Genomic DNA, 24,397 nt, shown 5'->3' with positions numbered 1-24,397 from the left:
TCTTGGAGTTTAATGGTTTTCAATATTTAAGATACAGTCAGAGTGGGCCTTGGCTCAGCCCATCACTCATGTATGAATAGTGCTGTTGTCTATCTCAGTTCTTTGCTCTTGATTTGATGGTTTCCCTCCTTATTCTGTTTGGAGCACTTCGATCTCACAATGATTGGATGAGTTGTATCCTACCACTGCTGACTTGAGAGGATTTTAGCACTCCATGGGAGTCCAAGTGTTACCTTGTACCTCATGCAAAGCTGCAGTCTGACTCAGTTTTATTTTTTTACTCCCATCCCTCGTTTCTCCATGGTTCACGTTTTTATTATCCAGCTCCCCGCATGCTCTTCGTTTTTTAACCTCTTATTTGCATCTGTTGTTCCCTAATCCTGCTTCAAGCTTTTATTTACTAAATGAGGCTAGCGCAACTGCAAAGTGCTTCAGGGCCACTCACTACATTTTTCACGCTCGCCCAGATAGTTTATAATTTGGGAACAAAGCAGTTTCAAAAACAGATTACACTACATGAATAAATGCAGTTAGGGGCGTGGCTACAGGCAGAGCATGGCGGTCGTCTCTTAGACGAGCTCCGGACCTGGGTTACATTACCCTGTCATTATCCTGTAGCACACAGTAATTTGGAGTCTGCGGATGGGGGAACAGACAGCCTGAGGCTTGGCCGACAATCAAAGCTGCCTTTTAGCCGCGGTCCATCGGTGGAAGGAGCGGATTGCTTTGCGCTTGGACGGGTCGCTGCGTGGTGGTGAGGAATCGTGGGCCGTGCGAGGGGGCCCGGACGACTTTGCTACCTGGCGGTTTAGACGTTGTCCTGGCTCGGTATGCATACTAAACGTCGCTGCAGCGAGATCCTGTAGGCGAAGCTGGTGGTGAGCCGAGGAGGTCAACCGGAAACGTGGAAAGAGAACGGAGGCGACTGGGGCGCTGAAGCTACGCGAGCCCGGGGTTACACTGAGGCCTACATTTGATGAAGGACTTGGCTGCCCGCCGGAGAAGACAGCGGAGTTCCCAGAGACGACCCACACGCGGTGAGCGGGCCAGCGGTATACAGCGGAGGCGTGTGGGATCCCTGTAGCACGAGAGATGAGTCCCTGCGGTGCTGAGCGATCCGAGGAGGGATTAAAAGCCGGGGAGGACGACAAACTTGGGGCCTAGTTGTATCTTGCTTCCTCTCGCTCGTGAAGCTGGCAATTGAACTGCAGCGGTAAGCGGAGACGGGTACTGGATGAAATCGATGTGTCAGGGGTGAAAGAGTCGAGCTGTGGGGCAGTGTGATCTGGCTTCTGCACCCTCTCTGGCGCTTGGGAAGGCTACAGGTCAGGACCGGTCTGGAGTTGCACAGATGCTGAGCACAGCTGGGTCGTGGCGCATAGGGCCTGAGGACACCTGAAGTACAGTGCGGCCGCGAGGCTGATCTGAGGTGGTGGTGGTGGCTTGGTCTCTTGGCTGTAAGCACAATAGCGAGGCGTTGGGGTGACCGGACACACTGCCTGTTGGGTGCTTCCTCGCCTTCCCCCACGATGGGGCGCAATAGGGTAAAGCAACAGGAGCAAGGAGACGGCTCTGAGTCCATACCGGATACCGCGGAACACGCAGATGGCACGCCGCCGCTCAGCTGCATTCCGCCTACTTCCCTGACTGAGCCAGGGGACAAGCTGGACCTCATCTTACAAGTAGTGCGAGAGTCCAGGAAAGCCATCAAGCTCCAGATCGGGACCCTAACGACAGGCCTTACCCTGCTGCGGGCGGATCATGTGAAGCTTGCGGATAAGGTAAAGGACAATACTGCGACATTGGAGGAGCTAACACCACGCCAGACGAAGAGTGAGACGCACATTAAACAGCTGCAGGACCAGGTTGCCACCCTGATGGACCGTGTGGAGGACGCGGAGGGGAGAGCGAGGAGTAACAACATACCCGTTATTGGCAGGACCAGGTTGCCACCCTGATGGACCGTGTGGAGGACGCGGAGGGGAGAGCGAGGAGGAACAACATACGTGTTATTGGCTTGCCAGAGAGAAGTGAGGGGAGTGATGCTGCACGCTACATGGAGCAATGGTTCAAGGACCATTACACGGCCGAGGGGCTCTCCACTCAATATTGTATTGAACGTGCCCACAGGATTCCCACGGAGCGACCGAGGCCAGGGGCCCCACCGTGTCCCCTAATAGTGAAGTTGCTGAACTTTCGTGACAGGGATTCACTACTGCAAAAGGCTCGCTAACTTCCCCATATCAACTTCGAGGATATCGCTTCATCCTGACTACACGGTTCTGGTGCAAAGTCAGCGATCTTCTTTCATGGCAGTTAAGCGACGACTACGGGATCAGAACTTGAAATATGCACTGCTTTTCCCGACCAGGCTGAAAATTTTGCATGATCAGAAGGCGTACTTCTTTGAGAGCCCCGGGAATGTGGATGATTGGCTGGAGGTGATGGAACTGACCAAATCTGCTCCCTCTGTATCTCACAACGTGCCCAAGGGCACCACTGGTACGGGTGTGCCTGCTACCCGTGGTGGCAGGCATTCACGCAGTAATACCATTCGAAAGTTCCTCACCTCGCAACAAATGCAGCGAAACAAGTCACAGGCGATCCTAGCGGCGGCCACTTTCATGCATACTACTAGACTTGAAGATAAGACCTCCTCCGAAGAAGAACTGCAGGACACAGACTCGGATGGGAGTATGGCCCTGTTCCCTACTGTGACCCCGCAGACAGCTGGCAGCTTATTTGGTTAAATTGAACGCTATATTGGATTGCATCTGTGAATGTATACTGATGAAGCAAGTTATGATTTTAGTTAACGTGCAATAGTATAGCTTAAGTTCACCTTTACAGCCCAAGGTACCGATAGAGCTTACATACACACTCTCGACTGAGATTACACCGCATGCGAAGTGATAGCACTGTCCCCCACATGGCGAAAGCGCTTTACGTACTTAAAATGTTCTTTTGTGTTCAGTTACGTTGTGTGGTCCGGTACAGTTCCTTGACCGGACCGAGTATTGGGTAGTTTCGGGGGGAAGAGAGGAGGGGTAAACAGCCCTATTGCAGAGATTGGCTTGGTTAGGTTCGAATGTCTAGAGACACTGCCTGCGGGTAAGTGGGCGCAGATTAGGCTCAATGCAGAAGCACCACAGAATACATGCGCAGCTGCAGCGCCGCAAAGCGCAGATAGTGTGCTTGCAGGAATCCCATATAGCGGACGGTGAAGTGACGAAGCTCCGTAGGAAGTGGAGAGGTCAGATCTTCTCCACCACATATTCCAGCTTTGCGAGAGGGGTCACCATTTGGGTTAGGCATGGAGTACCGTTCCTAGCGCTGGAGCAGAGGATAGACAAACATGGGAGATGTATCTTTGTACGGGGAACATTGGATGGACAGCATGTGGTTTTGGGTAACATATATGCATCCAACATAGAGCAGGATAGGTACTGGGGTATGTTAAATATTGCACTGACAGGTTGGAAGCACCACCCATGGATCATAGGAGGCGATTGTAATACAGTGGTGGATGTTACCACCCGCCTATACGTGGGGCAGGAGTGATTAAGCAGGCAGAAGCATGGAGTAGATGGGCTATGGGATGGGAGATGTGTGATGTCTGGAGGATGCGGCACCCTACACATAGGGAGTACTCATTCTATTCCTCTGTACACGTACTGCACACGAGAATAGACAGAATATATTGTTCCATTCGGATAGCAATGCAGGTGTCCCAGGCTACATACTTGGCAAATACTTTTTCGGACCATAATCCATTGGAGATTGTTCTTAACTGGGGAAGAATACCTACCCCGATACCCACTTGGCGTCTGTGGCCGTAAATATTGGAGGATTTGGTGTTCAGGGCAACTATGTCAGACACTATTGACCATTATTTTGCAGAGAATAGTAACACTGCATCGAACAGATTGATCTAATGGGATGCCTTTAAGACGGTGGTAAGGGGGCAGGCAATTAGTACGACAGTGGGTGCCCGACAGGAACTCCATAAGCCCTTTTAGATGTAAAACACAAAATGGGTAGGTTGGAGCAGGAAGCCATAACTGACACTGATAAGGGCGCAGCGTTACAGGAGGCTAGAATCAGGCATGCAGAATTGCTAGAATCGATACAGCAGTACCACTGATTATGCAAGGTATTTTTTTTTTAAAGATACATTGGATCCAATAAGTATTTGTAAACTGATATCTGAAGGGTTTCACTGTTCATCGATGTGTTACAATGGTCAGTATCACACTTTTTGCTACCTGTGAAAGTTGTAGGGAAAAAAAAAAAAAACCCTTGAAAATGTTTTGTGAACTCCTAATAAAGGCTAGGTAAAAGTGGATTAGCATGCCTTCGAATTTGTTCTTTTGCGCCTTTTTCTTTCTCTCTATCTGAATGTGTTTTTCCGGTGGAAAAAGCCCTTCTTCCTAAGACTACTACGATTTCTGATCATCGATACTGGGAGGATATTTACTCCTTCCTTTACCACCAGTAAAACAACAACATAGTCTAATGTGGCAAAGGACTATGGAAACATTTGGGAACACTCATTTTCCTAAGTTTGCAGATATACCCAAGCTTTCCAAAGCTTCCCAGCGTGAAACGCCTATTCCCAGCCCCCTGGTAGGAGATTCTTAATATTCCATATTAGAGAAACACTACTCTTGTAAAATTAATTTAAGAGCCCAAAATTGGCTTTTGTATATTATTTGCAGTCGCACATAAAGCCACTTGAAAGTGCAATTTGAACATGCCAATGATTTAGTGACTCAGGCTAACAGTATTTAAACAGGTTACGTGTACATCCTAAAATCCTTTCCTTATGTAGAACACTGCTTGAATGGATAATAATCCATACTTTTTATTTGCTATGTCTATGTTCTACATTTATATTTGGATGTCAGACTAATACAATTAGCATGATTTTCAATGGAATGATTTAATGTGGCCACAATATCTAATTTCACAAATGGGTGGCCACCTTCTAGCACCGCACTCAGGGCACCATGTTATCTAGAAAATATCCTGGCATTCGGCTGAGCAGGCCACAGCAAAATGGGTGACTCACATTCGACTACCAAGACTTCAGTTTCCCACTTAATTAAACGTGTTTTCCTCAGCTAGAGATGCATATCCACTTGGAAAATGTGAACCTAATGCTTTGAAATCAGCCTCAGTCTACGTCCCACAATATTCAGCTATCGTGAGTATATGCATACTATGGTGTAAAATAAATCAAGTCCCCGAAGAGGTGCAGATGACTTTAAAATAAAAGGTGAAAGAATAGATTTCTGTGGAGTACCAGAGCTGAGCGACAGTTGTTTGACAGGCACAATGCGTGGTTGAGTTTTTAGGATCTCCAGAAACAAAGAAAACAATCCGATGAAGAATGTCACTTTAATAGAAGCATCAGACATATTGTGAGGGACAAGGTCACACATTGCGAACCTAAAATTAAAGGAGCACATGAAGAAAGAAGGTGGCTTCCAGCTCAGAAAGTTACCCCTCGACCCAAAAAAAAGAATAAATAAAAGCAAAAAAACAAATGCACTCCTTGTCTAACATTCTAACACATGGCAATGCTCTGCTAACTGGTTTCCTGGAAATCTCGCTTACACCGCTAGAAACCACAAACCATGCGGTGGTACTACAATTCACCAACTAATGGTCTCCAACTAAAGGAAATTTCTCTCAGGTCAACCACGAAACAACTTGATGGCTCCCTCTACCAGACAAAACAAAGCATGCTGCTGTGAGCTTTAAACCTTTCACCCCAACTAGCAAGACATTTAGCATGCAGAAGTGCAAATCTCTGGTGACAGGTGCAAAAGCTACATTTCATCCCTTGCAAGGCTGGTAATTAAAAAGGGTATACAGAAAGAATATTTGACCCAGAACTATGGCACAATCAACACTTACTGATATCCTAGTCTCATGATTGCATTCTTTGCCTACCATAAGCGCTGCAGAAAAGAGCTGAAATGATAGCAACAAGCCCCCTACTGGAAGTAAGGAAATCTTATGACTGACTTTGCATAGAGTTGCGGCAAAGCCTTAGAGGGTTGTGTGGGTGTTTAGACAAAATATCGGAGAAAAAAATATTGTGCGGACAAAATATCGTGGGCAAAGATATTGTGAAGGTAAGTTTGATAGGTAAGAAAAGTTTTACTATAGATAACTCTACATATACTTACTTTGACGATATATAGATCTTCAAGGAACATACATGTGGAGTCAAGAATAGTAAACCCATACTTACCTATTTGCACTTACATTCTCGATATTGTGGTCCTTGATATTTTTGTCACTATATTTTCTCCATAGAATTGTTTTGTTTCCATTATTCTGTCAGTGATCCGTTACGTGCTTAGTTTTACTCACACCATAGGATCTTAGCATTTGCTACATCAATTGGTGGGAAAAGAGGATTTGACACGATGCACTCATTTCCGCTTCAGTGGCAACACGAGCCCTACAATTACTGCTTGTTTGTGGATAGTTCTCATATAGGTATGGCTTTTGTACTGTACACAAGTATCGTGTGAACAAAACAGTTTTGGGGTGGAAAGAGGGCGTGTGAACAGAATGACTCGGCAGGCGCGCGTTGAATGTCACAATACCCTCAAAGCACTGCTTCTGGAGAAAAGCCAGCCATGATCTTTGACTCAAGCTCCCCAAGGCTGGTGCGCACACAATCACACACCACAAACGCGAAGGTAGGAGGGGCTGGGGAGGGGGGAGGGGGTTAAAGAGATGTGCATTTCTGAAATTCTGAATACTTGATTCCGCCTATGTCACTTGGTGTAGTGGGAGTTATTTAGAAGGTACCAAAAACCTCCATCACTCAAGATAAACAATAAACCGGTTTAAAGAAACGTGTTTAAATACTGGGCGTTTGAGGTTCTGCAGGCTGGTCTGAATATGACTCAGCCACCGTGGAAATGAGCAATCGCAATTCTAAGAAAGGCTCCAGTTGAGCAAGTGACACAGAGGGTGGCTGCTTACACCGTGCTCCACCGAATAATAAGGCAGTACACACAGATGATCAGGTTAGATGCAAAGGCTTTTAACAGCGGCCCATTCATCACAACACAGATCCATCGGCCTGTATCTGCAGGGTCTGCATGGCAACAAAGTTAGCAACATAAGTATTATCTGACAGTCCTGCCTCATGCACATGTAACTTAAGTGGCAGGAGTGCAAAATCCTGGCCAAATGCCCAAAAATTAAAGAATTTGAATTATTTTAAAAGTGTCTCATGGCACTGCTCCATCCAATAACATCATCATATAAAGAAACTATAATGCAAAAAACGATTACTCTTTTCTGCGCTGTATCTGAAGTCCTGCATAGAATGAAGCTGCACTGCGAAAGAGGCAGCAAGCATCTTAAAGACGGAAGACAACAGATGCCATGTTGGGTCTTGTGCATAAGGCCCACATTTCTCACTCAGTCGTCTTAGCGGTAGGAACCAAGTAAACACCCCCCCTCCCCCAACCAACAACCTTGAGTTAGGTTTGAGAGAAGAGGAAGATTTTCAATTACACATAAAATAATTATGCTGCTGCTGCTGATCTGGGCTGGACATATATTTTTCTGTTACACTTTCTAGATTCCTATGCCTTTTACTGCAATGTAATTTTAAAATTATAAATGGAGGAGTTCCAACACTACCATGGCCACACCAAAAAAATACATACAGTCAATCATGTCTTAACTTTGGCATTCTTCCACATTGCAAAAAGGCTAGTTTCTAGAAAGTCTGCATTCCTTCTGTGCATTTAACTGCCTTGGTTCAGATTCAAAGGACATTCGAGAAGAGCGACAGGCCTGCAGTAGTGGAATGATTCTCTCTGCTTGCTTCACTTACTGGTGAACATTACTCATTAAACGATTCATCATTTTCCCAAACACTGCAGATTTCAGTGCTTAAGACTCACTTACCAGTCCTACTAAGTGGAGAGAGATAAGTGACATTCGTACAGTAAGTGGCTTTATCACTGAACATCTGTGTTCGTGGAAACCAGATCTGAAAACATTAACTTATAAAAGAAAAAGGAACAAAAACCTCCATCAAACCCAACAAACAAAACGTCTTCGTGGCTGCCCTCCTGGCTTCACTTGTACAAGATTCTCTGATTACCAAGAGCAGCTTAAAGACAATACCACAATGGTCATCTATTTCATAACCACATGGAAAGGGGTTGTTTCTAAAGATTATCTAAGAGAAATGCAACGAAAAACGTAAAAGTCTAATTCAGAACCAAATGGCATATTTGATCGGGACGACCAGAACCACTGAATGACCTGGGGCGGAGATTGCATCTTTTCTAGGCCAGAAGGGATAGGGGGGTAGAGAGTTGAGAAGAAAAGTAAGGATTGATCCTAAAGCAATGTTGTTTGAGACGGTAGCTCCCTACTCACTCAAGGCAGGGAAAGGATAAGGCCCTCAGCCTAATTACATCAGCAAAGGGAGTTCCCCAGCCCACCTGCAACAATGGAGAACAAACTCCTGCAAGGCTAAGAAATGCAAGGATGTAGCATTTCCGCCTGCGCCGCTAAGAGCAGAAAGGATGCCTACTTCTCTTTTGCTAGCAGCATGTTATTCCCTGCTCAATGGAGAGAAGGTATCCTTCGTGATTATTGAAGGCCGTGACTCAGAATCATCACTAATGTAAATTCATCCTCTAAAGCCAGCAGGAGAGTAAAGGTCAATTCTGCTCAAATCAGGGAAGAGGTGAAGTCGTTCAACGAGACCTATATTGTTACCGGATTATGACATCTCTCATAATGTCATTATTAGCCCAGGCATCCGCTCCTCATTTTCCTCTGGCAGACACCGAGAAATCATCTATGCTTGGGAAGTGTCGCACCAGTCTAATTTTCTTTTCATAACGTTTACTTTGCGGGGTGGGGGGCGAAAAGGAGAGCTGGCACTTTGCCTTCGAAAGCCTTGCTCTTTTAACAGGGCGACACGGTGTAATCCTAATGCCGATGCTGGAAGCCCAGGGAGACGGATGGAAATCAATGTTAACGACCAGCGCACACGTACAACTTCACACTGGGTAAAACGGCTCCTGCCATTGCAGACAGGCCTTGATGACAGGTATTAATTCAATTTAATTTTAGAGAAAGACAACATTTTGCAAGGTTCCCGGTTTGAAACATGCATAGTGACCGGCCCATTTTATTTTAGATAAGGCGCAACGATTGATAGGTCCTATAATATACAGCAAGCATAGATGCGAGAGCTGGGGCAGAGAAAGATATATGGGTGTTGCTGCAAACAGAAAATGTCAGTACCCATTCCGTTAGGCAGCTTTCAATTCAAGCGTCAACATCAGAATCACAGAAGATCATTCACTCTAAGAAAGGCTCATTTCACCGTTATGGCCATTCAATTATGGGGCTGCACATGCAACGGAACCGGGTCCACATGATGCGACCAGTACTGCGATGGGAACACGCTGCCTGCTACGGGAACTCCAAATGAATGCATGAGGCACAATTTGTGTAGAAGCCCTGTGGCATCTTACAGGGTCCTGCGCTGCGTCCAAAGAGGACAACGGGAGGAGAGGGGCAGGGCAAAAGAGCCACGGCTAACAGCGAGTAAACGAGAATAGAAATTTGGGGTAAGCAAAGGGGAATGGAAAGCAGGGGTCAGAGAGAAGGGAAAGGAGCAGGGGTGCGAGAGACAAGAGAGGGGAGAAAAGCGCAGGGGTGACAGGAAGAAGAGTTCAAGGGTGGGTGAGAACGAAGCAAGAGCGCAAAGCTGAAGTGGGGAGAGAAGAAAACATGCAAGGGTGAAATGGGGAGTGAAGGAAGAGAGTGCAAGGGTGAAATGGGGAGTGAAGGAAGAGAGTGCAAGGGTGAAATGGGGAGTGAAGGAAGAGTGCAAGGGTGAAATGGGGAGTGAAGGAAGAGTGCAAGGGTGAAATGGGGAGTGAAGGAAGAGTGCAAGGGTGAAATGGGGAGTGAAGGAAGAGTGCAAGGGTGAAATGGGGAGTGAAGGAAGAGTGCAAGGGTGAAATGGGGAGTGAAGGAAGAGTGCAAGGGTGAAATGGGGAGTGAAGGAAGAATGGAAGATTAAGTGGGGAGAGAAGGAAGAGTACAAGGGCGGGGGAGGGAAGGGAGCGAGTAAGGCGAAGGAAAGAAGAAATAGTGCAGGGGTGGGGACAGGGTAAACAGCAAGAGTGGAGAGAAGCAGACAGCAATCTGGAAGCAGCAAGAGTGCAACGGAGGACAGGGAAGAACGAGATTGTTAAAGAAAATTGGGGTGGTAAAATATTGAAGGCATAGGACAGAATGCAAGAAGTAGGGCAGTGGGGAGGTGAAGAATGTGATGGACTTCAAATGATAAAGCAGCACTAGAGGAATTAACAAATAACATGATCTTTTAAGATACACAGAACTGCAGCTCCGCTCACCTCGTCTTCGGAAAGTCCATATACCGGATCCACGGTGGTCGCCATGGAGCCTAATCCAGCGAGGGCAATGCTACCTGGCAAATCCCAGACACGCACAAAGTGCCGAACGGGGGATAACACCCCCTATGAAGCAAAACAAGTGCTTCTATTCCGCGAGTAGCCCTCCGCCGAGGAAAGGGATCCGCCAGGAAGCCTTCCACCAGAGGAGGTTCAGCCTAGCCTTCCTGGCAGCAAAAGCCTCTGCGCAGGCTGGACAGCTCTCGGGCTGCGTGGTCCAAGCTCCACCGCCCCCTTTAAGTGTAGGAGACGTGTGGCCACAGGAGCGCAGCGTGCCTGCTGCCCTTGTTTTCAACAAGCACTGTTCCACCCAGCTGTGTCTCCTTCGGTTTGAAGGCAGGCAGCAGCTCTCCAGTTCCTGCTGCTTTTTGCCTGCTCGTTCCCACTGGTTCTAAGCAGCAGCCAGGCAGACTCCCGTGCCTGCACTGCCTTCCCCGTCTATCTCATCACACACAGAGCAGAACAGCTCACATCACACCGCTGGGCGCAGCCCGTCGTCTATTTCTACATGAGAATTGGCAACCTCCTCCTGTTTGACAGGGTGTCTCCCGTCCCTCCCCCTGGAAAAAAGAGGTACGGTACCAGGCACGCGAGTAGGCGGATTAGATGCACCTATCAACCAATGAGTGTAGCAGATGACGCGACAATCCCACCCCACATCGGGCGTCTGACCGTTGTGCAGTAACAACCAATGATGACACTACGCAGGCGGAGCCTAATAATCGTTCAATCAAGGAGAGGACAGGGAGATAATGTGTGGCTGCCAGACCAGCCAATAATAGTATTCACGGTGTAATAGGATTCACGGTGCCCCATGAAAGCAGCCTGGTCCAGGCGGTTTGCCTCTATACAATTCACACTATAAATATTCGTGTACATTTTTTTAATACTTCAGGTAATATGATTCGTTCATTCGATTCCTTAAAAAATGAAGTAGTAAATTATATATTTGTAACACTAACAGTAGATTTCATATTAACAGGAATTTTGCTCATGGTTTGTTTTTAATTGGATGGCACTGCTCATTTTGATGCCTCTCCTAAAAACACACCACTGCAAGATGGCAACCAACTTGATCTGACGTTGACGGCTTCCTCAGGGCATTGCTAACAGTCCTTCCTCTCTGTCTCTGTTGTCGTGGTCCAGTAAATTATATAAATGGTTTGAAAAGAGTGGTGGTCGTGGAATTACTGTTGTCATTGTGTAAGATAGTTATTTGCAACAGACTGTTTTTCCAAGAATGAGCAAGTAATCGTTTATTGCCTGAGCAGTTTTTGCATATATGACAACATTTCAGAACAAGAAACTGGGAGATTTTGAAAAAATAATTGGGGGAATGTATTTTCATCATTGAAAAACAGAGGCAATTTCGGGCGGGAGACAGGCAAAATAAAGCTATTTTTGGCTTAAAAAACCGTGAGAACTGTTTGAATCGCGTTTGTTTCATTTTGTCAGAAGGGTGCGCAATGCACAGAAAAAAACTGCTCTTTTCAAGTGTTTTCACTTTTGATATATTGATCTTTGAGGTAACTCCAGGAACCACTTTCCTATAGTATCAATACTGAAGAGACGGAGTACACCAGAAGAGATGAGGTAAGTAGTACTTTATTCCTCAAGTGTGCAGTATTTGGGCCTTAGGCCCACATGCTGCTAAATGAGGGATGCAGACACAGGTAGTATGGGGTAGATAACTGGCCTAGAGCGTGCGCTCGGCCCCATTTATTGCCAGGGTCACCTGACTGGTGACGCCTGTGGTGGGTGGGTGTTCAGTGTGTGTTACAACATGCTGAACACTAGAATGCTGATCGGACGATCACTACATCCCTCCCAAACTTTAATGAAGGTTAAAACAAATGAAGTCCGAACCTGTGGGAGAGAATACAAATTGCAAACAAAACGTAACTTAGCGATAACGACTTCCACGTAGGTCAGCTGCCGACGAGGGTATCATGGCAGCATGGACCACTAGTTCTCCTTGGCACGATGTCCGGGTGCCCTGTGGATGCGCTCTTTTGGACTTGCGCCGTGGAAGTGTGCTCTACAGTCTCTTTCTCCGTATACTGCAGTCAGTGAAAAGTGGAGATGGAATGATGGTGGATCATTGGTGTGTTACTTTCCACTGTATAGTCCTGGTTGAGGTGTTTTCTACAACTGGTGGTTGTCTCCAACAGGTTTCGCAGTTGCAGGATATCCCTCTCACGGATACCCCTCTCTCGTGGGTGTCCCCTCTCACTGGACGACCCGGAGGCCCTTTGCTGCCAGGCTTCCACTGGACCGGTGGACTGCCGCCTTGTCGCTCCAACCGCATTGGAGGAATCGCTACGGGTCCTCTCTCCGTGTCCGAAGCTCCACCTGAAAAGGGTGTTGTTGGCACTTGTTCCTTCGCATGCTACATTTGTTCTCCCGGGACCTCCAGAGCAAGCTTCAACAGTCCATCTCTCGTTTCGGGACCCGCTGCCACCGGTGTCCCTGAGGCCTCTGCCCCTTGGATATCCACGGTCCACTGTCCGTTCCATCCCAGAGGTGGTTTTTACCAATGGTCCGGCCTGCTCGCCTCTGTCGTCCCCGGGTGACCTTCGGGTTTTCATGTAGACGTGTACTCCCAGTGGTGCTGATGTTTCCGAGGTACTGTGTTCGGATGCTCATGCACCTTTTCACTGTCCTCTTCGGGTGTTCCCCTTCTGGTGTGTGTTGTGTTGATCTGTCACATACACCTCTTTGCTCTTCTTCTCTCCTTTCCTTCTTCCTTCGTCCTGGCGTCTTGCCACGCAGGATCTGTCTTTCCTTTCCTTCCTTTGCGATGCGGTCTGGTCTTCTCACCTTCTTGCTCGTCCTAACCAGGCTTTTCCGCGTAGCGTGCACTCTACACGTTTCTCTCTGGTCTTGTCTCAGTACTAGGACACTGTCTCCTTTTCACTCTGTTACTGGACCGGTCGTCGCGACCTTCTTTCACACGATTACTTCTGACTTCAAAGTGATGTAATCGGACTCCTCGTCCGTCTCTCTCTAGTCTTCTACGCGGACCTCTCCTGGGGTCCTCTTCATTGACGTCCCCTCGGTCATTCTCTACGCTCCCTCACTGACCTCTTGACAGGTCCCTGTGCTCTCTGACCTCTTGTAGGTCGGCATCCTCCTTGCGACCATCTGGTGGGTCGGCCTCTTCCTAGTGACCATCTGGTTGGTCGGCTCCGTCCTCCTTGCGACCATCTGACAGGTCGGCTTCTCTCTTGCGACCAACTGGCTGGTCGGCTTCGTCCTCCTTGCGACCGTCTGACAAGTCGGCTTCTTCTTCGCGACCATCTGGTTGGTCGGCTTCTTCTCGCATTCGACCATCTGGCAGGTCGGCTTCTTCTGTCCTGCGACCATCGGGCTGGTCGGCTTCTTTTCGCATTCGACCATCTGGCTGGTCGGCTTCTTCTCCCTTTCCCGGGTCTTCGTGCTTCTGGTGGTCCGCACAACCACCTTTTCTTCTCTCCGCAGTCGCAGTGATTCGGCGCGCTTCTGATTGCACCCTTCTGTCCCTTCAGTGACTTGCTGCTTTGGGCTATTGTCTTGGCTTCTGCCCAGTGTCTGTGTGTAGTGCTTCACTGTTGTCTGTACTGCCGCAGTGACCACCGCTAGCCAGTATGTGTCCCTGCGTTCGTTCACACGTGTCACTGTCCTTTACCTCCAATGTCCTTTCTTTGTTCCTGGAGCAGTATTCGCTGTTCTTGCGCTTCTTCGCACTTGCCTGGTGCTGAGGTCTTGAACCACCGTTCGTTTGTCTGGTGGTGCTCCTTCTTCCTACTGCTGCAGCAACAACCTGTGGCCACCAGGTATTGCTGCACTCTCTCCCAGCTCGATTACAGTGCTTCTGGTGGTCTGTGCCACCGCTCCGTCGACCTACTCCTGGTCACTTCTGGTGCGCGCTAGTCCCTGCGCTCTTCTTTTCTCCTTGGGGTACCCTTCTTGTGTCTCTTGCTGTCCCCCGATCTCACCTGTTTGACTTGATCGACGGGTGATTACTTGCTCACACGATCTGTCTCTTGGTGCTCCCCTTTCTCGCCACATGCACACTTCCCCTTCTCTGAGTGTACCACAACCCCCTCTGGCTGCATGTACAGTGTGCCTTTTCTGTTACACCTTCTCTACTTCCTTTTTTTTGTTGCACAATTGCCTCCTCTGTGAGAGTTGTGGTTTCCTTGCATTTAAAATGCTGCAACTCCACTTCTCTACATTGTTTTTATTCAGTAGTGCGATATCGTGAAATGGCCACCAGGTGGCGCTGCTGCTCCTTTCATTGCTTGGCTGCGCTCCGAACGATCTCAGCAGCTCCTCACACGCTGCGGGCCTTGCCCTCACTCCACCTACAGACGGGGCGCCTCCTTCTACAGCCACTGCCTGCCTCCACTCGGCGGGGTACCAACATGCTGCCAGATTTTGCAGAGAGCTTTCCCACATGTAAGTTCTTTGCACTATTGTCCTTGTATGGGGGCTTCCACAACTTGTTTCTCTACGGTGCTGGCCGAATGGAGATATTGTCTGTGTTCCGCCCCTCGCAACAGGCTCACTTAACACTCGAGCTGCGCGGGGGCTGGAGCTACTACTTAGAAGGCCTCCCCTTCAGCGTCAGGAATGGCTGCCGCCGCTTCGCATACTCTGTGGGCGTTGCCTCACCACCACATGCCTCTTGTGCTGCCACAAGTGCCCATCCTCTGCCCCACCGTCGCAGTCTCGCTCGGTGCTCACGCTGCGCGGGGGAGAGGGGCCGGAGTTGCTGCACGGAAACCCCGGAATCTCGCTACTTGCCGTGGTCTTCGTGGGGGTGGAAGGGAGCGGGTCGTCGCTCTGCTCTCGTCCTCCTTGCCGCTCGGGGTGGGAACGTACCTTGCTGACATGCCCCTCTTAAGGCACGGAGTCCCCTCGCCCATGCTCTGAACTGCCTGCCGGTAGTATTGTTTTCGCCCCTGTGTGTCTTGTCAAGGGGCTGGCATGTAGACGCTATGCCTTGCACTCGCTGCGCTTACATTCACCTCCTCGTGCGGGCTCACCTTTCGCCCGATCACCACTCCGGCCTGCTCACTTCTTGCAGTCTGTGGCGGTGGCCGGCATCCCGGCAGTCTGACCCTGTTCGCGCTGCATCTCGACCATCCCGGGCCTCTCTTCACACCGGATAGCTCGGCAGCAGACACTTCAGAGGCGGGGTGGGCTCCCGCCGCCTCGACTGCACCCCGGGGCTCTACACATACCAGTGGGCTACCGGGCGCCTCTGCACAGGGGGCGGATTAAAGGCAGGTACTTCAGGATCGGGGTGGGCTCCCGATCTCCTCACCTTTGCCCCGGGGCACATCACATGCCCCGCGGGCCTCTTCGCCTGCCGCGGCAATCTGCGTCTCTTCCGACGCGGGGTGGGCACCCTCTCGGCTATCTTCACACCCCCAGGGCTCTTTTGCACGCCCTCAGACAGTGCACGCGTCCGGTGCTTGGTCATTGGGGGTGCAGTCCGCGGCAGGCACTACGGGGTCGGGGTGGGCACCCGTCTTCCTCGCCTTCACCCCGGGGCACGTTGCACGCCCGCGGGTCTTCGCGGCGGTGCAGGGTGGGCTCCCGGTCACCGTCTTCGCGCCTGGGCTCTTCACATGCCTCGCAGGCGATTAGACACCTCTCGCTGATTCACAGGGGGTGCCCCTCGCATGGGCAGCTCTCCCCCTCACCGCCTTCCAAAAGGCGGCTGCACACACGGGATTCGTCCGCTCGTCGCCATTGTAGTATTTGGGCCTAAGGCCCACATGCTGCTAAATGAGAGACGCAGACACAGGTAGTATGGGGTAGATAACTGGCCTAGAGCACGTGCGCTTGGCCCCTTTTATTGCCAGGGTCACCTGACTGGTCACGCCTGTGGTGAGTGGGTGTTCAGTGTGTGTTACAACATGCTGAACACTAGAATGCTGATCGGACGATCACTACAAAGTACAGCAAAGGACCGCAGTTCCTCTAAGGTCAGCGAACTGCTTCGACTGCCTGCCGCACACACATAACATCATATAGAACATAGAATGCTTTATGAACCAAACACACACTGGCAAAGGCACAAGCAAGCTAGCGCGAGCCACAACACACCCTTCTAAAAACAAAGCAAAGAAAAGAACTACAAAAACTTAATGAAAATCTAAAAATACAAAGTATGGATAGAACAAACCTATCACATCCCTCCCCTTAAAAAGAAGGGGAAAAAAAATAATAAAGAAAATACAATATAAGAATTATTAACAGCGTTCTACGATAAAATCTTTTAACCATGACGGTGGTTTACACTTGCGTTTGTCCAATTTATTTTCATTTAAATGAGGTTGTGAATCTTCAGTATAAACGGATGAAGGTCCTGCCTCATTTAAATGAGAATTTACAGAGTTCTCTTGGTTAACATTAATGGAAACAGCATCATTTCCTACATCAGATGGAATGTCAACACCAGAATTAGATTCCTGCTGATCAACATTACCATTAAGATCATCATCATTAGTAACTAATGAGTCATCCAAATCCATATATCGTTTTGCTTCATTATGATCAATGCTCCAATCAGTATTTTTGCATAGGGCAACACGTTTGAGATTCTAAACTTTGCCATTATCAAGGTGAACAGCATTAAGCAAGACTTCACAGACTTCTGCTGGAGGAAAAAACATACTTTTCCCCTTAGGTATGAACCCTGGTGTGATACGTACCCAATCACCAACTTTAATGTTAACAGGCTAGGTACAATTTTTTGAGTCAAAATAACATTTGTTCTTCAATCAAGTACTGGAAACAGTTCTCCTGACATCTTCCAAGGACAATGGTTCAACACTGGAATTAAATAACCAATTAGGATTACATTTTGATCTTAGTTTGCGCCCTCTCATTAATAAAAATGGAGAAACTCCTGTAAGCTCATTGTCAGTAATTCTATAAGCCCAAACAGCTTTTGACAGTTCAATTTCCCAATTTTTGTTATTGACGCAATCGGATTGTATGACTCCTTTAATGACTCGGTTAAACATTTCAACCATACCATTACCAGCTGGGTTGTAAAGAGAAGTAGTTTTCAATGACACTCAAACTCTGGTACAGCATTGTTTAAAAGTAATGGACCGGAATTGTACGTGATTATCGCTTTCTAAAGACACAGGAATACCTTCTTGACTAAAAATTTCATTCAAAAAAGGTAAAACTGCCGTAGTGTCGGTTGTTTGTACAACCTTGACTACAGGCCATCTTGAAAACAAATCAATTAAAACAATAATGTATAGGTGAGATGGCCCCACAGGACCCATGAAATCTACAGTCACTGACTCCCATGGATTCTGAGGATGTTTTCCCAGAACCATGGGAGCTTTACGTGTTTGTAAAGATTTATCAGCTCTTGAACAGTCAAAACATTCTCTTACTAATCTTTCAATGGCTAAATCAACACCAGGCCACCAAAACACTTTTTTAACAATAGATTTAGTGCGACCAGTGCCAAAATAGCCTTCATGACATAGTAGTAAAATATAATTTCGTAGACTAATGGGGGAATTATTCTCGCCACTCCCAAAAGAATGTCATTCACCACAGTGAGTTCTGATCTCACTTCCCAAAAAGGTCTTACACTTACAGGAATATTCCGTTTGTCAGGCCAACGGTTGCTTGCAAAATTTAAAACCTGCTGCAACAAAGTATCTTTCTCATACTCAATTTTCCAATCTTCTTTCTTAATGGAAGAAAAACCGGAGTCATGTACCAGTGCAATTTGACATCCGCTCCATTTCTCGTCTTCACATTCTTCTAGTAAAGTAAGCATGCGTGACAAGAAATCAGCCACAACGTTGACTTTACCTGGTTTGTTAACGATTTTGTATATACATTTTTGCATGCGTACAGAAATGTGAGCAACTCTGGAAGAAGCGGATGTATGTCGTTACAACGCACACTTTTACAACGCATGCACTTACAACGCATTTTTTACAACGCAACATCCACTACAACGCATTCCATTACAACGCAGGACACTACAACGCATTTTTAAAAACTACCTTTACAACGCATTCCATTACAACGCATACTACCTTTACAACGCATACCATTACAACGCATAATATTACATTGGATTTAAGGTAAGTATTGGATAGTATAGGGGTAAAAATTACTATTCTTACTCCAGGGGGTGCAACAGTAGGGTAAGTGTTGGATAGTATAGGGGTAAAAATTACTATTCTAACTCCAGGGGGTGCAACAGTAGGGCAAGTGTTGGATAGTATAGGGGTAAAAATTACTATTCTAACTCCAGGGGGTGCAACAGTAGGGCAAGTGTTGGATAGTATAGGGGTAAAAATTACTATTCTAACTCCAGGGGGTGCAACAGTAGGGCAAGTGTTGGATAGTATAGGGGTAAAAATTACTATTCTAACTCCAGGGGGTGCAACAGTAGGGAAAGTGTTGGATAGTATAGGGGTAAAAATTACTATTCTAACTCCAGGGGGTGCAACAGTAGGGTAAGTGTTGGATAGTATAGGGGTAAAAATTACTATTCTAACTCCAGGGGGTGCAACAGTAGGGCAAGTGTTGGATAGTGTAGGGGTTTTAATGTAATATTATGCGTTGTAATAGTATGCGTTGTAAAGGTAGTATGCGTTGTAATGGAATGCGTTGTAAAGGTAGTTTTTAAAAATGCGTTGTAGTGTCCTGCGTTGTAATGGAATGCGTTGTAGTGGATGTTGCGTTGTAAAAAATGCGTTGTAAGTGTAGTGCGTTGTAAAAGTTGCGTTGTAAAGGTTGTTCCCCGGAAGAAGCACCAGCAGTACCTTCAGTGGTAAGTAGTTTCACCAAGGCCTTATGATCTGTTTGAATGGTCACAGGCCTACCCCAAACGAAAGCCCGGAAATGTTCAAGAGCACAAGCGCAGGTTAAGGCTTCTTTTTCAATGGTGGGGTACTTTTCCTCAGTAAGAGACAAGGATCTGGAAGCAAAGGCTATAGTGTGTTCCAGGCCCTGTGCATCCACCTGAGAAAGCATGGCTCCTAGACCCTTATTGCTAGCGTCAGTAGAAATGACACTATCCAAAGAGGGATCAAAGCTGTGGAGCTTCATGACTTTTGAAATTGAATCTTTTATGGTTTTAAAATCATTCTCACATTGCGAGGACATTTCAAATTTACAACCTTGTTTCAACAATTGATAGATTTGATAGCATTTCTCAGAAAACCTGGGTATAAATTTAGCACAGTACTCTGCCAACCCTAGTAAGAATCTTACGTCATCCTTGGATTTAGAAGTGGTGGTATCAGTGATGGCTTGCACTAGAACAGGTTTCGGTTTGACACCAGTCTCATCAATAATGTGCCCTAAATACGTTACACTTTTTTCAGCAAATTTACATTTCTCATACTCAACCGTAAGCCCTTTGCTTTCCAGAATGGAGAATGCTTTCATTAATTTCGCATGATGTTCCTCCTTGTTTTTCCCAAAGAGTAGAATGTCATCTTGAAAAAAGAATACATTCTTTTCCTTCGCAAATAGGTTGAACATAAGTCTTTGGAAAACTGCTGCAGCCAAAGCGAGTCCAAAAGGCATATGCTTATATTGGAAACACCCATTAGGAGTAATGAATGCAGTGTAGCATCTGGATTTAGGTGTCAAAGGCACTTGATGGTATGCTGAGGATAGATCAATGGTGGAAAACCACTGAGCTCCCTTCAGCATAGCAACCATCTCGTTAATATTGGGAAGAGGGAGGGCCGTGGCTTGCAGCCAAGCGTAATGGCCGCAACCTAACTGAGCTCCGTCTAGCACGAAGACATCCCCTAATAATTCGACCACTAATCCGCGATAAAACTGGCTCACAAGGCGATTTCTCGGCATCGGAACACTGAGGGCTCATTCTGGCCAAGTTTGGAGCAGAGACGGCATTGATTTATCGATCCACGGACAGGCGACGGAGAGCGGCCTCGCGCGGAGCAGCGGTCTCCCGTACTCAGACAGCCCACGGCCTCACCCGTCCTGGCGAGACACTCGAAGAGCGGTGAAAGGTAGGCGGCGCTGGACACGCTAGCTCAGCACTCAGCACTGAGAGGGCCCCCGCAAGACCCGCTCTAAGCGCGAAATCTTCCGGCAGGAGAGAGAGGCCCTGCTATGCCCCACGGTTCCCATCCTGCGGGCCCTCATGGCCCCGTGCAGGAGGACGCCGGCGGCGCTCGTAAGCCTGTGGTGCCTTTTGGTCCAGGCAGGACCCGCGACCCGATCCCCTATGGCCCCCAGTCGTTGTGGATAAGAGAGGGCCAGTGGGAAAAGACACAACGAAGGCCCCGTAGAAGCTATTTTTCTACCCGGTCAGTACCACAGACAAAAAGGAAGGAGTGTGACGGAGAGGAAAGCACTACGATTCACATACGGTGAGTACGCAACCTGGCGGCTCGGCCCCATGCATTCTCCATGACACTGAAGGGACCCCATGTCACCCTGGTGAAACGGGAGGCTTCAAACTAGGAAACAGGATCTCCTGACACCCCAGTGCCGTCACCACATGAACAGTTACTACACGGGACAAGGGGCACAGAGACACACGGGGGAAGGATTATAACCTCCCCTCTATAATTCCAAGCTTCCAACTACCGCACAGCAATAAAGCGCCAAGACCAGCAGACGGGGGCCTGCTGCAAGTGTGGGTGCCACACGGCCTGAGTACTTCAAAGATCCCATTACCTTAGGCCCATCACTGACATTACCGTAAGTGTGCAGCACTGACGATACCACGTAGATAACCACATCCTGCGGAGCTTGAATAAGGCACTGGTCGGCCCGCCACTGGCCGCAGACTACCACCCCATAGTACCAAGACAGGGCTCTGCCTGATCCGGGACAAGCGACCATCGTAGGCCTCCACATAGTAAAGCAGGAAACCCGACAGCCCGCAAAGTGACACACAGTCACGAGGCAGGCGGCTGTGAGTACTGCGCAGCACCAGACTTCCCGGGGTCAACGCGCGACCCAGCATGCCAAATTGGACAAATACGCGTTTTCCAAAGACACCACTGACACAGCCGCCCAGCGGGCGCCTAAGGAAGTCAATGTCACGCCTGAGGGCCAACAAGAAGTCACATTGCAAGATATAATGTCTGCTTTGACAAACGTCCAAACAACAGTGGGGTCTATTTCTGCAGATGTGTCGTTCCTCCTAGCAGACATCCAGAAAATGGCCTCTAGAGTGACCGAGGTTGAAAACACAACGGCATCGCTCACGAAGGACACTGCCACCCTACAGCGAAAGGTCCAACAATTAGAAGCTCAAAACCGACAGATGGCAGCTAAACTGGACGACCAAGAAGCCAGGTCGAGACGCAACAATGTATGTATTACAGGAGTTCCGGAGTCCAAGGGGGTGCCTGCCATGGACCGCTACATAGAGTACCTCATCAAGACCCAGCTTCAACCAAGGGGACTTTCCAGTTTTTTCTCAGTGGAAAGGGCCCACAAAGTACCAGGCAGTAAACCTAAACCCGGAGCACCCCCTGACCGATCCTGGCTAGGATTTTTAATTTTAGAGACCGCAATGCCATCCTCCAAACAGCAAGAGTGGCTCTGCGACTGCGCATAGAAAACTCAGTAATCTCGTTCTTTCCAGACTACACAGCAGCGGTCACCAAGCAGGAAAGGAGCTTCCTCGAGGTCAAGAAGGAACTTAAACGCAGAGCTTGCCTATTCCATGCTCTTTCCCGCAAGGCTCCGGGTGGTAGCAGATGGCAAAACCTGGTTTTTCGAAACACCAGAAGACGCCCACGACTGGCTGGAGGGTTGGAGTCGGGTCAATGGATCAAGGAATGACAGTGGACAACAACAACGTCACTGCTCGGAGGTGGCGTCACAGGGCCAGAGACAAGTAAGATGAGAAGATGACCAGCCTCACACGGACCCAGAGCAATGAACCACCAAGGGTGGCTGACACTGACTTGGCATCGACGAGGCCACATAACAGAGACATCCAATCACCCCACGCCATAATGCACTACCACAACTCGGATCGCCCAAGATGTTCAGGGACTGGCCCACTAGAGTCATACTATTGAACTTCGTTGCCCCATTCCAATGCCATACTTACTGCAACAATTTGACCTCTCCAAATTCTTTAAGCAAAGGGATGTTCAGAATGCTCCAGATGTCCTCTTCCTCCTTATGCAAGTAATGTTTATGGGACTAAAGCACTCTGCACTGTTGGGGTGGCGGGTAGTTGGAAATCCATCTAGCAGGGAGGCAGGGAGGGGGGGTGAAAGGTTGGTTAAGGTACGGTTTAAGTTTGTCATTTTTATTTTAGGTATGTTTAATTGTTTAATGCTGATGCCCTACACTTTAGGGTTAGTACACAGGAAACCCACCGAACTCGCGTGCACGACTCCAATGTCCTATAGTAGCCTTACAGCCCTGGGAAACATAGTTCCTGACCCCTTGCATTCACGTCTGGAAGACACACACAAGCCCAGCCCTCCTCTCACCCTCATATCCTGGAATGTTAATGGCTTAGGTACCAAAATAAAAAGAGGGCTGGTACTACAATATCTCAAGAGACAAACTCCATCAGTGGTCTTCCTACAGGAAACTCACTTGGTGGGAACAGCCACCAAAGCACTGGATAGATGGGGGTTTAAAATGATAGCGCACTCCGAATTCACCACGGGATCTAGAGGGGTGGGGATACTGTTTCGGAAAAGTTGCCCGTTGATAATACAGAGCACCCAGACAGATGACCAAGGGCGCTTTGCGGCACTTAATTGTCAGTGGGAAGGACGAGCTTACAACCTGGTCTCAGTATATGTTCCCCCTGCACTCCACTGTCTAGCCTTCCCAGCCCTCGGTAAGTTCCTGCTTACTTTACCCCTGGAGGAACTGATCATAGGAGGCGACTTTAACGCCGTTCTCGACGCCTCCTGGGATAGATTGCCACCGAGAGACCAAGGGAACCCCTTCCCACAATTACGAGATTTCACGGAAGCGCTTGGGCTGGTGGACATTTGGCGCGCACGTCATCCCACGCTGCGCCAATACACATATCACTCAGGAGCCCACAATAGTATGTCCAGGATTGATTATATCTTTTCCTCCTTGACAAGCCTAGAGACAGTCATGGAGATCACGCACCTTCCCAGAGGAATATCTGATCACTCCCCTATATCGGTAACATACACATCACAACACACTGGACGGAACGCATTTATCCAGTATACCCAGGATACTTGAGGGTCCCAGCTATTGGGAAAAAATTACACAAAACCACAAAGCACTACTTTCAAGAAAACACACACTCTGTGGCTTCTCCTAGTACTCTATGGGAGGCATACAAGACAGTGATACGCAGTCAGGCCATATCCTCAATTACTTCACACAAACGGGACAAGGCCCGGCATGTACAAGAGCTCGAAAATGCAGTGAGTCTAGCAGAAGACGAATACACAAGAGACCCGACTGACTAGGCAACTCAAAACCTAGCCTTAGCTCGACAAGCTTACAGGGACCATGCATGGGAAGACGCCAGGGCGAGAGCTACAAAAACGCAGCACACTATTTATGAAGTGGGAGACAAAGCCGGTAAGTTGCTGGCCTGGATAGATAAGAAGGAACGCGCTAATCGCTGGGTGGCCCGACTGCATTTGGTTTCTGGGGAGGAAATAACAGACCCACAGGACATAGTTGCAGCCTTTGTGCGGCACTATGAGACAGTGTACACACCCACTACAGAAGCCACCGTAGAAGAGAATTTGGCCTATCTCAAAGACATACGTCTTCCAACTTTGGCAACCTAGGAGGTGGACACATTGGATGAGCCACTTACAGTTGACGAAATCATGGCTGCGATTAGGGGGCTGCAACCGGGCAAAGCGCTGGGTTCCAGCGGTATTCCCGTGGAACTCTACAAAAAAGAA

General features: G+C 48.2%; 1 protein-coding gene across 8 annotated transcripts in view; it reads right to left on the bottom strand.

The window, feature by feature from the left end:
• The window catches only part of NEDD4L (NEDD4 like E3 ubiquitin protein ligase), a 1,669,848-nt gene extending 1,658,784 nt beyond the window's left edge, over window positions 1–11,064 (bottom strand). For 6 of the 8 annotated variants that reach the window (XM_085630265.1, XM_085630279.1, XM_085630308.1 and 3 more), the window contains exon 1: window positions 10,431–10,989. In XM_085630265.1, the coding sequence (XP_085486391.1) occupies window positions 10,431–10,475 (45 nt within the window). In that variant the 5' untranslated portion in view covers window positions 10,476–10,989. Of the gene's footprint in view, window positions 1–10,430 lie in introns of all 8 variants that reach the window. The other 2 variants (XM_085630299.1, XM_085630340.1) reach the window with 2 other exon arrangements.
• Window positions 11,065–24,397: the final 13,333 nt, after the last annotated feature.

The sequence above is a fragment of the Triturus cristatus genome, chromosome 2_1 (genome assembly GCF_964204655.1).
Source record: "Triturus cristatus chromosome 2_1, aTriCri1.1, whole genome shotgun sequence".
Lineage (NCBI taxonomy): Eukaryota > Metazoa > Chordata > Amphibia > Caudata > Salamandridae > Triturus > Triturus cristatus.
This window is presented reverse-complemented; position numbering and strand designations above follow the sequence as displayed.